The sequence below is a fragment of the Emys orbicularis genome, chromosome 12 (genome assembly GCF_028017835.1).
Source record: "Emys orbicularis isolate rEmyOrb1 chromosome 12, rEmyOrb1.hap1, whole genome shotgun sequence".
Taxonomy (NCBI): domain Eukaryota; kingdom Metazoa; phylum Chordata; order Testudines; family Emydidae; genus Emys; species Emys orbicularis.
In genome coordinates, this window is record NC_088694.1 from 3,338,218 (window position 1) to 3,353,514 (window position 15,297).

Sequence of the window (15,297 nt, forward strand, 5' to 3'; positions counted from 1 at the left end):
TTGAAATACAAGAGAAAATAACCAAGAGATGGAAAAGTCAATGGGTAGCGATGGGGGCAGCTGTAAGGGCAGCCCCAACCACCCTGGAGGAAAAATACTGCTGGGGCATCAACACCGCGTTGAAACTGTCCTTCCACAAGGCAGACGGGAAAGGGGAAGCGAGTCGCTCCCAGGGGCCCAGTTTCAGCCAAGGGAACAAATACATTAGCCTAGAACTACTCTGCTTTCCAGAGTCAATCAGCCCTCGATAGCTCCTCGATAGCTATGGCTTTTGGAGCAGCAGCAATTTGTTTTTTTAATACACAATAGATATTTGCATCCAAAAAATTAACAGGTTTTCTTTGTTCAAACAATTCCTATCTAAGGTTAACCCTTCAGTGTACTTACTGGTAAATGCTCGATCATACACAACTTAATCTATACCCAGAACAAAAATAAGATTAAGAATTTGACCCCCAAAATGGTGAGGTTTACGGCGTATAGTTTAAAAGACATAAAACCACAATACAAGGAGGAAGAGTCAGAAGCAAAGCTGAGTGATCAGACACATTCAATCAGGGTATATGGTTATACAATGAGTGTAGTGGAATATCAGGAAAAGCTCCATACAAAGTCATGTGCATTTTTCTTGAAGCTGAGATTCTGGATTCCTCCATGTGCCAAACCTGTTGGAGAGAGAAGAGGAGCCAATGCATCAAAGTAGGCTGCAGAGGGAGCCCAACTTGGAGTCCCAAGACCCCTGGAGGGAGTAACTGGGGTACGTGAGGGGATTTGAAGACAAAACCATTGCAGCCCAGTTATTACCAGAGCAGGCGCATTCTGATGCATGTTCAGCTTTTGCAATTAACTCTCCCGCCTGCAGCACGAAACCCCACTTGCTGTGCTGGGTTAGGAGCAGATCTATGCTCTGCTTCACCTCGGAGCAGGCCAAGCCACCCAAATCTCTACACACAAGCAGGCTCAGTCTACTTTCCTCAAACCCTGTTACAGGCAACACCTTCCCCTCCTCCCCACACACTTCTGACTGATGCTACTTCCCCTCCTCTGAGATGAGCAGAACCAACTGTAGGACATGCAGTTCAAGTGCTGGCGGTCACCAGGCAGTTCCTGGCCTTCACCTACCCAAGAACAGGGAGTTGAGGAAGGGGCCTCCTGTCATTCCAATTTCATAAGCTCCACATCAAAAATTAGCGTGGCATTTGGGGGGATGATGCCTGGGTGGCCAGTAGAACCATAGGCGTAATCTGGAGAGATGATCATCTTTGCTCTCTGCCCAACACTCATCTGTGGAAAGACACAGAACAAAGTCAGACGAATGCAAAAACTCCAAACCAGGCAACGGCACCTCGACAGCGCAAAGCATGTTCTAGCCGGGGCAGCTACCCACAGGGCAGCGCCCGATGTTAGCACGCGGGCATTCTGCCCACCGCACAGAGGAGACATCATGCAGGGAACCGACAACAGAACAATGACCACGGTCAGGCTGCTAGTATGCTTAGACCACTGCCCGTCACGCTGACAAAGTCTCATTGTTCCCTTGCATTCCCCTGTCTGTCTGTAGCTATCTGTTATCTTGTCTTATACTTTGGCTGTAAGCTCTTTGGGGGAGAGGCCGCCTTTTGTTCAGGGTTCGTACGTCGCTAGCACATGGACCAGCATCTCTTCATGACTACGGCTCCCAGGCACTAGGGTAACACAGATAATTAATAATAATTAGCCCTTGCAATGCATCCCATCCTCCTCCTCGGGTTATTCCTGAAGACAAAGAGGGAGAAGAAGTCACTTATCTCCTGTACGTGCTCAGATTCCATCCTGTTCCTACTGATGGATCGAGGAGGTGACTGTGTGGGAACTAATTCCATTTAGACTAGATTACAGACGCACACGGGAATCACCTCACTCAGAATTAATGCACCCATGATTCTTGTGAGAAGGGAATACGTTAGCTATGTGCACTAATCTTTCTGCCCACGGTACTTCAGCATCATGGCAGATGCTCCTTTCTCTGGTTAGTCAAAGACCCGCAGCCTCAGCTAGTGTAAGTTTGATGCCAGGCTCCACAGTTCTGCAGAGGATTGGCATAAACCATGGAAGAGATATGCACCTGTATCCAAGTTCCTGACTCAACCAGCATTACAGCAGACAGCGGTTCTGCTCTGATCAGGGGCTGGGTTACAGGCATGCTGCATGGGACGTCAACCAAAGACACGGGGACTGGCACATGTGCTGTGCGGACAAAGGCAGCTAATGAAGCCTGCTGTGCCACCCACTCTGAGTGGAGATAGCTCAGCGTTCCACCCACGAGCACTCTGCAAAGCGCAGCGGAAAGCCAACAGTAAGAGAAGAATGAGACTGGGGGGAAAATCTCAGACTTGGCTTAGATTCCTCCTGTCACCCCTGCCTAGACGTGGACATGTTAGGACAACAGCCACAAGGGCACTCCCGTTGCCTAGTGATGGTTAGTCCTCCAAGCCACAGATGCCCTGGAAGCCCCACCCCAGCACACATTTCGCCCCCATCACTTCGGATGGAAGGTACTTGGGGTGAGATTTTCCAGAGCACCCAAGCAAGTTAGGCACCCAGCTGCTAGTGAAAGTCAATGGGAGTTTGGTGCTTTAGAAAATACCATCATTCTTCTGGCTACATGTGCTGGCCCAGCCAGGTGGGGAAAGGAGAGCAGTGCAGAGACAGTAACACTCAGAGGGAGGAGGAGATGACAAAAGAACAGGGCAGACTGACACCCCCCGTTACAGAGAGACAGAAGACTGACAGTGAAATGAATGCAAATCTGAGTTACGCCCCCTGGAACAGGAGCAAGGCCCAAGGCCCTAGGCACAGGGAATGCAACAGGAGGCGCAGGAAGCCGGAGGGGAGTAGACAACAGGAAGTAGGAAGAGCATTTGAAAGAGGAAAGCGAAGGACACACACTGAAAATGGGCTACACGTCCTATTTTTAGATCCCAGTTAAGGCGATGCACTCAGGAGAGGAAGCAGAATAGGAGATGCCCTTCATATGAGCTGCGAGAAGGGGAGCTCACAGACCATTTCCTCAGGATACTGGCCAGCTCTGTATTATGCAGGGACTGCTACACACAAGGCGAAGCGTGAGCCCTGCACAGTCAGGAACGATGGGAAGTAAGTATCTACGTTCTACTGAAACTGCAGGGTCTCAAAGGGGACAGGGCAGAGCCCAGGAACCCAACTGGAATTTGGCCAGGACAATACAGTTTGCACTCTCCCGCCTACAGCATGCCTTGGGCTCCATTTTCAAGGGATACATTTATTTACTATCTAGCATCTAGGAGAACTCGTCATAGACCAGGGCCCCACTGTGCTAGGTGCTGTACAAACACAGAACCAAAAGATGGTCCCTGCCCCACAGAGTTGACAATCTAAGTATAAGCTGAGATGCTAGATGGATACAGACATACAGGGGAGCCCCAAGGAAAACAGTGAGGCACTATAGGTCAGCATGACAGGCGACGGTCTGAGCACACCAGCAGCCAGCCACTGTCCAGTTTTTTGTAGGCACCATAGCAAAGAAGAGTTTTAAGGAGAGATCTGATGGTGGACAATGATTTTGCAGATGTTTACAGGGAGCTCTTCCCAAGCAGGAGGGGCAGCCCGGGAGATGGTAGCCCCACTTTGGGTCTGTCTCATCTGAGAGACTGTGCTGGGACATTGGGTCAGTGCGGATTCAGCAGGAGAGATGGCACCTCCTGAGTCACTGACACCCTGTAGGTGTCCCACTGAAGGGCTTGGCAGGCCCAACCCCGCTGAGCTCATCAGATCCAGGAGGCGGTGAGGCAGAAGGTGACATTTACTCCCACACTTAAAATCCTGGATCGGGGAAAAGAAGAGAACAGCACATGCCGCAAGCATGAGTCTCTCCCACGTCTCTGATCCTCAGTTGCTCATCTCCAAACAGCCCTCGCAACAGACAGGGAGGGATACAGCAACACACCTGCGCAACCCCTTCTTCCCAGCCGCGGATCACCTCCTGCTTGCCCATCACAAACTTGAATGGCTTGTTCCTGTCGCGGGAGGAATCAAACTTTTTCCCATCCTCCAGCATACCTGAAAAGAGAAGCAATACGTCAAACACGCAGCATGGAAAAGACCCTGGTGCAGTCTGACCACCCATGTGAACAGCAGGGTACTGGCTCCCAGACACCGATGCCAAACGTTGCAGTCCTGGCATCAGGGAGGGCTCCCAGCAGAGGTCAGTTACTGGCCTCCAGGGGGCAGCTTTTCAAGTACAGGTGCTCCCACAGGATGCATAGCCCAGATTGCAGAGCTCCCAGAGGGAAGACATTCCCAACCACCACTTGCAACTGGACCCAATGAATCGAGTGCAACTCCAGATGCTATGCCTTCTCTAGCTGGCAATGCAAGGGGAGAAGCTAAGGTCACGGAGAGAAGAAATGTTCAGACAGAACAGGTGGATTTATCACTCCCTCCTGGGTCAGGAACAGCTTCCTGACATGTCAGATCACATGCAAGCCTCACGAACCCAAAAGGAAGATGGGAACAACAATGATGGCGGGGAGGGAGAAGAGCCCTTCCATCTCCTGGTGCTCCTTGATGGGTCATGTCGCACATCAGACTGCACCATTGTTCTTGCTGGCCTGATCGCACCTTGCTCTTCACAAGGTCAAAATCCCCAGTTAGTCTGTAGGAGCACAGAGAAATCACTCCTCTCGCTTATGCCCACAGATCTGCAACCACCAATTGCCATGCCAACCAGGCACGCAACGCTGAAAGAAGCTGTGCAGTGAACGCCAGGCTTTCTGGCTCCTGCGCTACCAACCCCACCCAGCCAAGAGGGGAGATGGCAGGGCTTTTAGAGAGCCAACACTGCACAGCACACCCACGTTGGTCTGCTGCTAGAAGCTGAAATGGAGGCACTCGCATCAAGGCGTTTCTCCTGGATCCCCTGGCTTGTTTCAGTTTGGATTTGAGCGCACAAGAACCCACAAGCTGCAGCCAGAATCAGGGCCATGTTATGCTAGGTGCAGAATACACACCTCTTCTAAGGGAGCCCTGTACCTAGCCCTTACCACAGTGAGCGCATTGGTACTTTGGATAAAGCAAGGTTAACATCCTCGGGGCTAAATATAGTTCCTGAACACAAGCAAAGGAGGAATTTCCTCCTCTTCTGGCAGTTCCCTCCCTTGCTCCTTGGAGTTTCCGTGACCTTCTTGGGGAAACTTGGGAGCTTTCACTGCCTTATACAAGCAGCAGAGCTTGTCCATTGGCCAAGTTTCTTACACAAACGGCCAACCCAGGAATAAGCCCTTTGGGGGCTGCACACATGAGAGGAGCCTGGGGCACACAATGCATCAAAAGTGATTTCTGCACCACCGGGTGTTCTCATGGAGTCAGCATCCCATTTTACTGGCTTTGTCCTCATCCCACACATTCCTCTAGCCCTCCACACGTGGCCAGAAGCAGCCAGGTGACAGTCCAGTTTCAAGGGGAACTGAGCTGGGACCCCCACCAACCCAAGAAATCCAAACCATGGGGCTTCTGAGAACAGCCACAGAACCAGGGGCTCAAGGTGCACAGGAAATCGTTGTGCTCACTAAACCGAAGCAGGGCAACGAAGCGGGTCTGTAAGCAGAATTAAAGGGTCACACTATCAGTTTGCTACAAAGGATGCCTGAGGCGGTTTAGCCCAGGGACGGGTCTCCTTTCTACAGGAGCCCTAGATCCCGCTAACAACAGGTGACTGAGAAATCAACACCCACAGGCACCAGACTGGAACAGGCTAGTTAGCTACCGCAAGCAGGCTGAAGAGTAACCAGGAGTGTAATGATTAACTAACTGCATTACCCACACTTCTCTTTTCCCCAGTTCTGCAAAAACAAGCATCTGTTTTCCCCAACAGAAGCTGTTTTACTCTTGGAAAAAGAAATCCATTGTCTCGTCCAGCAGGGCACTGTCCAGAGAGATTTCCCCTAATCAGGGCAGACAGTGAGTCACTGCCCAGGGGCAAGAGGACAAAATGCACTGTGTACATGGGGAGAACAAATCACATCTTACTTCAGACTGTGTTATCACAGCAGCCAGAGTGTCTAGGGCCATAACCAAATAGGAAGTGGGTGGGAGGGCCAAGGATATGGGTCTGGGTAGAGCCGCTTGGAGAGGAGCAATATAATGGAAGGAAGGGGACGGACAAAGCCACGTGCTGGGGGAGCAGTAACCACTGAAGTTCCTCGCATGTGTGAATACACCAGTGAAGGGAGATGCAAGCAGCACAGGAACTCGCCCTACACAATGCCGACTAGATGAGCTGCTCCTTGATAGATCAATCTGGGAATGAGTTGTGTGTGCACTGGCTCAAATCGGCTGTCCCTGACCGGCCGTGTCAAAACAACCATGCGACAGGACTGCTAACACCACTCGTCAGGCCGCCTGCTGCTATCCAACCAGCATTCCCGAGGGGTATAGACACTAAAGCCCACACCAAGCGAGACAAGGCCTTTCCAAACGAGGCCCATTAGCTCACCGCTCACCAGCAGTGCTGAGGCAGCACCGCCTGCCTTTCCGAGACTAAAGACTCGAAGCCAGTAGAGCACATTTGAAAGGCAAAATAATTCCAAAGCCAGGTACCCAAAGTGAAATCTGCCCTACAGCGCTCCACACGCTTTCTAACCTGCGTGAAACAGCCCTCGCCGCACGGCACAGTTCAGCTTTAATAACAGGCTGGAGCACGTTGCCGTGTGGAGACCATTCTCGTACAATCCATTACAGAACATTTCCAGAGTACCTCCCAAAGTGCTGCAATTATCATCGCCTTACAATAGCGAAAAAACCAAAGCACAGAGCGCCCGGCCCCCATTCTAGCTCGCAGCGCCCCAGGCTCCGCAATGGCGCTGCCCCGTTGAGAGCGTAGGCGAGCCGGCCAATAATGGGGATTGTCTGCGAGTACAGAGAGTGCTGGCAGGCTAAGAGGAGCTCCGTGCCTTGCTGTGTGTCAGAGGAGATCTAACTGCAATTAGCACAGTTCTCACACGGTCCTGTCCAGCTCCATTCAGGTCACCCACTAGCACTCCACCCTACCTCCACGCAGGCATGTGTTTGCTGGACTTTTGTTCATTTACAGGAATAAGCTCCAGGGATTTTTCAAATACTGCTAATGTGCCCAATGCTTGGAAAGCAGCTCCCTTGCACCAAAGAATTCAACTCCGAGGTCCCTGGCTCAGCAAGTCAGCACCAGCATAGCCCTGCCAAGCAAAACACCGTCCTGGCCCAGGGAACAATGAGCTGGTAGTCACTGTTTGCTTTTAGCGGGGATACAATCCCTCTCGGTTCTCAGCCTTCTCGCACCTGGGATCGACAAATCAGCCACCGTCTGCTGCGACTCACCCAAATCCCACAATCCTTTGAGCCACACACTGGGTGCTGTGCCAAAGCAGGGAGCAGAAGGCTGGTAGTTTTACAGGGTCAGGCTGGACAGTGTTTCGCTATCCTCCCCTCTCCCACCACCACGGTGTTCTCTTCCGAGGCTTCCTTTCCGGGAAGCAGAACACAATGCTGCCAGGGAGGTGCTGCAACCAGCTGGAGCAAGGGCACAAAGAGGGAGGGAGTGAACTTTCCCTCTCGCTGATAATCCCCTCCCCCTCCCCCAGCTCCTCTTTCCTCTCCCAATTATCATCATTCTATTAATGATGGGTGTGGCACAGGAGCCCCTCACGCTCCAAAGGGACAGGCATGGCTATGCTTTTCCTCTCCCCTGCACCTCTGCACCCTCATTTTAGCACACAGCCCTGGTGGCGTGCATGCCTACAGCACCAGGGGTGGCACTAAGGTTATTGATTTCCTCTCCCCTACAGCTTGTGACTTCGATATAGAGCTGAGCATCTCATGGCCTGGGTATGATGTTAGTGCTAGGGAGCAGATCAGCAGACGTTCCCACAAGCCAACTGCAAATTATAGCGACATAAAGGGAGAAACTATTCCCTACCCTTGCCTGCTCTACATTCAGGTACAATGCACCACGGCCAGGCCAGCGCTCGGAGTCTGTGCACCAGTGAACCACTTCCTGCCCTGGCCAATGTGTGGGGTGGGGGGGACACCAAGGCATCCAATTTCCTGCAGAATTTAAACTCATGTCAGAGGCCCCAGTCAGGATCAGGGCACCACTGTAACAGGCAGTGCACAGGGAAATGTGGCCCCAGCCCTGAAGAGCTTCACTTTCCAAGTATGACCCGATGAAGTGTTTTCCTGAGTCTGCAAACGCATGGCTCTAGTGCCTCTGCTCACATCTGTGGCATGGGGCAGAGGGAAATTAACAGGATGCTAGTCAGTTTCACAGATGCTCTTTGGAACCCTCTGGGCAGCTGTGACACTGTCAAAAATCAAGTCACTTCCACACTGCAGCGGATTGGGGAAGCTCTAGCAGGTCCTGGAGTTATGCCGAGCGGAGAACCATCCAGAAAGAGGGGCAGAGTAGCAAAGACAACTACCCCTTTTCTTCAGATGCTCTGGGACCAGAGACTCTTCCCTTCCAGTGGCTGGAGGCGAAGCATCAAGACACCAACTAATCAGAGGCTGAAATGGAGCCCACAAGCAGGAAAGCACCCTGGGAACCCCAGCCCCCTCCTTTGCTCTCCGGCAGTGGAGATGGCCGGGGTGGGAGAGAGCCAGGCTGCCCACCGGGACGTTGCCTCCCGACTCCCATGGGCAGAGCTCTGCTTCCTGGGCCTTTTGTATTTACTCCTGTAGTGGGTTTGGACTGGATGTTTCTCATTCGTCCCCTTGAGCAAGAGGACAACATGCTGCATCTGGCATGTTACTATTACTGCAAACCATGTCGCTAGCTGAGGTCTACACGCCTTTAGAAACAACCACAGAGCAAAACCAGCTGCAAAGGAGACAGGAGGATGTGTCCCCCACCCTCCCTTAGCATCGCCTCTCATGCAAGGTTCCCCTCTTCAAGAGCCCCTCCCCTTCAAAAAGAAATGAGCCCTGCAGAATGCCCTGCAACTCAACTTTGGGCTACATCAGAGTGGAGGGTGTAGTGAGCTCCAAAGGCGAGGGACCCCCACAGAGAACAGACGTGCCGCAGCTCCAGCCCAGGCACCTCCATGGACCAAGTGTGGCTGCCTGGCCCAGGGCAAGAGCCACTCACTCAGGCAGGCTGTTCCCATGCCATTAAGAATGTGGAGTCTTGTACCAATTCCTCTTTGGAGGCCTGATCTCTGAGATAATGGCACAAACTGCTGACAGCAAAACCAAGCCAACAGGAAGTTTAAGGTTCGCAGACAGGGTTATGTTTACTGTGCAATGCGAAAGAGAAGGCATTGTCCTAGTACTGCGGGGCATGTAATCCAGAAAGCAATCTACCTCCTGCACCAGGGATCCCGGAGCACAGCCCTTGGCTCTGCTTCAGGAGCTGCAGACAGCATGCACTTGGCCGTTCCCAAGATGCAATGTGCAAGCCAGCTAAAGCTCCCCTGCACAGCACCCTGCCCTCTTGGTCACTAGTGCTGGAAGAGGGATGGCCTGAAATCCGCCTGCCCTCTGGATGAACCAGCAGCTTCAGGCCCCTCCATCTCCTAAACTGAAAAGCAGCGTCAAGGTAGATGGGGCCCTCACTGGAGAAGAGGCTGCGAGAAATGGCATGGAAAACAAAGAACATTCCTGCACTAGCACTGTTTATTGCATGAGATATGAACAGAATGCCTATGTCATCCTAATGCTCTACGACAGACACCTCTGCTCAGGCCAGCTGCGTTTCCTAACGACTGGTAAAGGGGCAGGAAACCTTGCAACGCTAGGTCAGCTACGATCAATCTGGCTCAGTTATGACCAACAGAGGTAGCCTGTGGATAACAGCAGCATACCAGAGGTCACCAGTCCAGCATCCTGCCAGTGACCAATGCCAGATGCTAAAGGAAGGTGTTAAACCCCACAATGGACAGTTATGTAATAACATACCCATGAGGGAAATCTCTTCCTAACAACAGACAACAGTCATGCTTTGTATTTATGGCAGCACCTTGGGGCCCCAATCATGGATCATCGACCCACTGTGCCAGGCGCCGCCCCAAACAGTTTACAGCCTACATGGACAGATTCTAACCTTCAAACCAATTCAAACAAACTCCTAACAAGGTCAGTGAGGTGCTATTAATTAAGGGACACTATTTGATTAATCTCCCCTCTAAGTTAACCAGTGTTCATTTTTCTAGGCTCTTCCTACAGAAGCTTTTCCACATCCACTGCCCTTCTCTTGACCTTTTCTAATTTCTGCCACGTGCTGTAGAGATGTGAATGATCCAAACTGACCGCGGGATTCCAGGCGAGGCTACCACCAACTTCCCCAACAGCCTGGGGAGATTGTTCTTCCCTCAGTGCAGCCTCACACCCGACTGCCTCTTTCTCAGTGCCACCGTGCAGCAAGTGTTTTCACTGAGCTGGCCACAGTGACACCTACATCTCCCTTCCGGTGTCCCACATCCTGCATTTGCCGCCACTAAACTTCACCTTCCGGCCCTCACCCAGCTCACCCTCAGCAAGCAGGAACTCCCTCCACCTACCCCGGCCAGCCAGAAGTCTGGAGTGCAGACACCACAATGAGAAGTGCTATGTGAACACCCCCATCGTGTTACCCAATCTCCCACCTACATTAGGACTTTCTGTGGCTCTTCTATAACCCCTCGAGTCCCAACTGAGCTAAATAACTGCAGCCTCAGTACACTTTGCCATCCTACCCCCTCCCCCCCCCCCCGGATCATTAGTAACCAGCCCTAGCACGGATCCTTCGGACTCCTCACAATTAACCTACTTCCCCGTTCAGAAGCGGCTATTCAGTCCCACTATTTTCTCTTAACCAGTTTCTAATACATGAGAGAACTTTTCCCTCGACTTAGTTTCCTTAATAGCCTTTTGTAACAGACTTTATCAAAGGCTTTTTTGAAAACCCAAATGTGTTCTATCCAGCAGGGCTCCTTAGCCGCTGCATTACTAACCTCTCAAAGAATCCTCCCAGGTTGGAGAGAGACAACTTCCCATTACACACAGTACTGGTTGGTCTAGCATGCTTTCCTAGGTGCTTTAATACTATTCTTCTAACTTGTTTACCTGACACTGTGGTAAGGCGCATTGGTCTAATTGTCAGGATCACCCTGCCCCATTTTTAAAGACAGGCACAATCCTGATTACCCTACAATAGAGTGGCTGATTTTGATCAATTACATATTTGAGTTGGCTCCAGGTCTAGTTCCTGGTGGACAGGCGTCTATGGTGAAAGCGAAAATGGGCACTCAGCCAAGAGCATCCTCTTTCTGCTAGAGGTGGTCCCTGTGGAAGAGGGTCAAGGTACCTCGGTAGGGAAGCTCAGTGGAACCCGGCCGCTCTGGCCCATGAATACAGCTTGTGCGGATTAGAGACATCAAGCTCCAAGGATGTCAATCTAGCATCTTTCATGAACTGTCAGTTTGACTGCTTTTATAAAATGAAACACTTGTGGAAGTGCTGGGTCAGCCAGCCTGGGGACCAGAGCCCACTACCACCCCACACGTGCAGTACACACATTCCATTGCTAAAGAACTGGTAGAGCAACATCCTGAACACATACTTATGAAGTGGCAGCCTAGAGAGACTTCTCCACAGACTGTTGGCAAACGCTATACGTGCTTTTTACCTAAGTCACCGCGCTCGAGAACCAGATGTGTTAAAATGAAACCAAATAGGACAAAGAAACAGGAGCGCTGTGGTTTACCTGCACCCAGCGAAGCTGCTTTGCTCTTGCTAGTCACATCCATGCAAGAGAGCCTGAGCGTCTCTAGCTTTGCAAATTCAACATAATAGGTACATTGATACTATTAAATAGACCGTTCTCAAAGATCCCCATTTAATTATGTTGCAATAATGGTTTCAGAACTAGATATTTGACAAAAAATAACTTTCTAATCAAATGACTCCAGAACTGTAACGTAATGAAGCTGAATTAAATAAGACCTGCATTGCCATGTAGCGATTGTGAGCCATTACAGAAAGCTACAAGTATGCAGCCTTGGGACCGGAAATTCCTTCACTGCCAAGAGTAGAAGCTGTTTGCACTTCAGACAATTGTGAGTTGGGGATTAATCCCATATCTGTGCCCTTTAAGGTACCTGTTGGGAACCGCATACAATGCACTCCAAATTAGTGCTCTCATTTACCCGGTTCTAGATTCCAGGAAAGTTACTAAATAGCCAGCGGGACAGGGGAGTTGAGCTGTGCATGCCTGAAACGTTTACTTAGGACACAAGTCCCCTCTCCAATCTGCACAGCAAGCCTTGAGTCATCCTGCTCTTGACAAGCCCCACGTACAGGGAGAGGGGGGTAGTAGAGCCAACAGCCACTGCGCAGACTGGAGAGTTTTGCTGGCATTGTCCCGGGGGGTCAGCAGACCAGGGTCTCTCACTGCTGAGCTGCCATTCTCTCAAGGAACCAAAAATTCAGAGCAAATCCTCAGCCCCAAGGGCCATTAGAATATAAGCTGGGGGGGGGGGGAGTGATGCACTGAAGACAGGCTGCTGCTGCTTCGAAAGTAGCCTGAGATCTGTAGTGGGGATGGGACGGGAAGGAAACACTTGGGACAACTCCCCCTGAATGAATCTGTGGGGAGGAGTTAGGAAGGGATCCCAGGGAGAAGCCTCTGTGCTGCCTCAAAGCCAGTAAAGGCTCGCAATAGGGATGGGAGAGGGGATGCTGCTGGGGAGTTCGGAGGGCTGGCATGCAGCAACACTGGCCCACCGAGAGCCACTTGAGTGCCTGCCAGCCATCCCTTTGTTCTTGCACTGGCAGAGGAAATGGGGCTGCCTCTTTTGCCGGCAGCCCCATTTCCTCTCCCCCACCCCGCCCCCGATTAAAAGGTTAACGGGGAAGGAAGGAGAAGCAGATGGCCTGGTTGTGAGCCATCAGCCTTGCAGGAGCAAGCACAGAGATCTAGCCTCACCGTACCCTGGAACCTCCCCCTCCCCCTATCCCCACCATGGGGCAGGACTGTAAGGGGCACGGCTCCACAGCTTGGGGGAGGGAGATGGACCCAGGCGTTCCCGACAGTGGCTCTTCTTCAAACAGTAGCAGCCCCAGGAGACTGCCACCTCCCCTCTTTCCTTAGGACAGGCGGAAGACTAGAGTTTGGAGCATTGGAGACAGGGGAGAACTATCTGAGATTATTTATCTTAAAAGTGACCAAGTTACTGAAGACAGTGCTAATAGGCTAAGCTATAGCAACATGTGCCTTAGAAAGACCTTGGAATGACCACCACCACCACCGCGAACTGGGAGTCCTACACTACCAAGCCAGAACAGAGACAGGCAACCAAGTCATAAAACATCCATCGCTCACCAAATGACAGCTGGCATCTCCCACTGCCCCTCTTTACAGCTACAGAGCTGATCCTAGAATTGAGAGCTGCAGGTTGGCTGAGCTGGTGTGCCATTTTACATCACAGCCAATCCGGCTTCAAACCAGGAGGGCAAAGAATCGCCAAAGAGGGTAAAATAGGCTATTTGCTTGTCCCAGCAGATGCACAATGTTACATCATGGAGAGTGTTAAAAGGTAACAGGCAAGGAATGAGGATTGGACAGGAACAAGAACATTTGTCACTACAGGGCGTGCGGCTGTGGAGAAAGGTTAGTCTGCTCAGATATTTCTGAGCCAAGGAGCAGCAAGCCCAACCCTTCTACACCGTTTTAATTTTTTTAATTGCTTGTCAGGAAGACTTTACAGCTAGGTTTAGTCAAGAATTTATGGGGAGAGAGATAATAACCTGACTTGAGCACAGAATGAACAGCTCCTTCACGGAAAGGATTCTCCAAAACAGAGAACTACCTCTGACTTCTTGTGTAAAGGAGACACTATCAACCACGTCATGGTACTTACACTCTACACTAATACAATTGTGTCTTGGGACCCAGTTAAAACACTGTCCCATGACCTTCCCCTTCTTCTGTGGCTGAAGCTTTGGACAGCATCAAGACATTGACCGCATTATAGTCCTGCCTACGCTGAAGTTGGAATCCTATTACAATCAGGTTCCTGACACCTGTAATGTAGATGGACCCACAGCACACAGTATTTGGACTCCATGCCGCCATCCCACATGCTTATCCCTTTTCCACCATCAAAGGGAACAGACTTCTGGCTGAGAAGGGTAGAACACTGGAGACATTAGGGAAAGATGACAGGGCAAGTTGCTTGCGGGCCCTCCTGCTAGACCACAGAGCCAACCAAACAGTAGGACACCCAGAAACTTCACCAAAGCACCTCCTATCTGACCTACACCCAAGGGTGGGGCTGCTAAATGCACCTGTCTCTAGGGAACCCATCAGAAGAGACACAGCAAAGAACAAAGTGAGATGATCCCTAGCAGAATATTGCATGCGAAGGAGTTACACAGCCCACCAGGGACTGCCTGAACATAGGGCTACAAAGCAGCTGCTTGTTCGAGTGCTGCAGTGAACGGTTACCCTTTAAACATGTATCCCAGTCCAGGGGGGCGTCTGCTCTCGACTCTTGCAGGTTGGTCTCAGCACTTAGGGGGCACGTACACAAGGAAAGACTCCTTCTGTACCAGGCCTCTTCATTGCCTCACAAAAGCCAGGTTCCAAAAGCCAAGCAACGGACTGCCCCCCAGCCAATCCACAATGGAGACCTCCAAGTACCTTCCCCCCCTTACTCATGGGGGGGGGGGGGGCAGTGGCCCATCCCATGGCCCCTCCCCCACAAACCACACACCCTACTGTCTCCCCCGCCCCCCCAGCTCCATCAAATGCTTGGAGCTCCTCCACTCCACGATGCAGACCTGAGCCTCCACCCCACGGGGCAGAGCCTATAGGGCACGGCCCCCCAGCACAGCCCCCCACAGGGCACAGCCCCCACCCCACGGGGCACAGCCCCCAGGGCTCAGCCCCCCCCCGCGGCGGGACTCACCCGTGTAGTGCACCACGCAGGTCTGTCCGCGCTTGGGGAAGGTCCGCCCTGCGGGGAGAGACAGAGAGACCGTGAGCGGTGGGACCGGGGGGGATGGGGCGAGGCCGGGGGTCCCCCGGGGGGGGCAGCCCGCGAGGGGCGGCGGGTCCGGGCTCCCCTCACCGTCTCCGGGGGCGATGGTCTCCACGTGCACGCCCATCCCGCTGCCACAGCCGCCGCCGCCCGCCTGATCCCGCAGCCGCCGCACTCAGCGCAGGAGGCAGGAGGAGACCGCGTGCGCATGCGCAGCCTCCTCGGCTCGGCCCGGCCCGCACGCCGCCGCCATAGAGAGCTCGCCGCCTAGAGAGGCCCCGCCCTGCGC

At 52.2% G+C, this 15,297-nt stretch overlaps 1 protein-coding gene across 1 annotated transcript; it reads right to left on the minus strand.

Moving 5' to 3' along the window:
• Positions 1–533: 533 nt before the first annotated feature.
• FKBP1A (FKBP prolyl isomerase 1A) lies at positions 534–15,182 on the minus strand. The gene is made up of 5 exons (XM_065414369.1): positions 15,099–15,182; positions 14,937–14,984; positions 3,965–4,077; positions 1,123–1,284; positions 534–665 (listed from the first exon to the last, which is right to left on the minus strand). The coding sequence occupies exons 1-4, from the start codon at positions 15,133–15,135 to the stop codon at positions 1,156–1,158; spliced, it is 327 nt and encodes a 108-aa protein (XP_065270441.1). The 5' UTR covers positions 15,136–15,182; the 3' UTR covers positions 534–665; positions 1,123–1,155.
• Between the last annotated feature and the right edge of the window lie 115 nt (positions 15,183–15,297).

What these genes read in the sequence shown, in the direction of transcription:
- FKBP1A (XM_065414369.1), bottom strand. Translation starts at nt 15,135, where the DNA reads ATGGGCGTGCACGTGGAGACCATCGCCCCCGGAGACG. An exon ending in GACCATCGCCCCCGGAGACG is followed by an intron (nt 14,985 to 15,098) that starts GTGAGGGGAGCC and finishes CTCTCCCCGCAG; the next exon opens with GGCGGACCTTCCCCAAGCGC. An exon ending in CTGCGTGGTGCACTACACGG is followed by an intron (nt 4,078 to 14,936) that starts GTGAGTCCCGCC and finishes TTCTCTTTTCAG; the next exon opens with GTATGCTGGAGGATGGGAAA.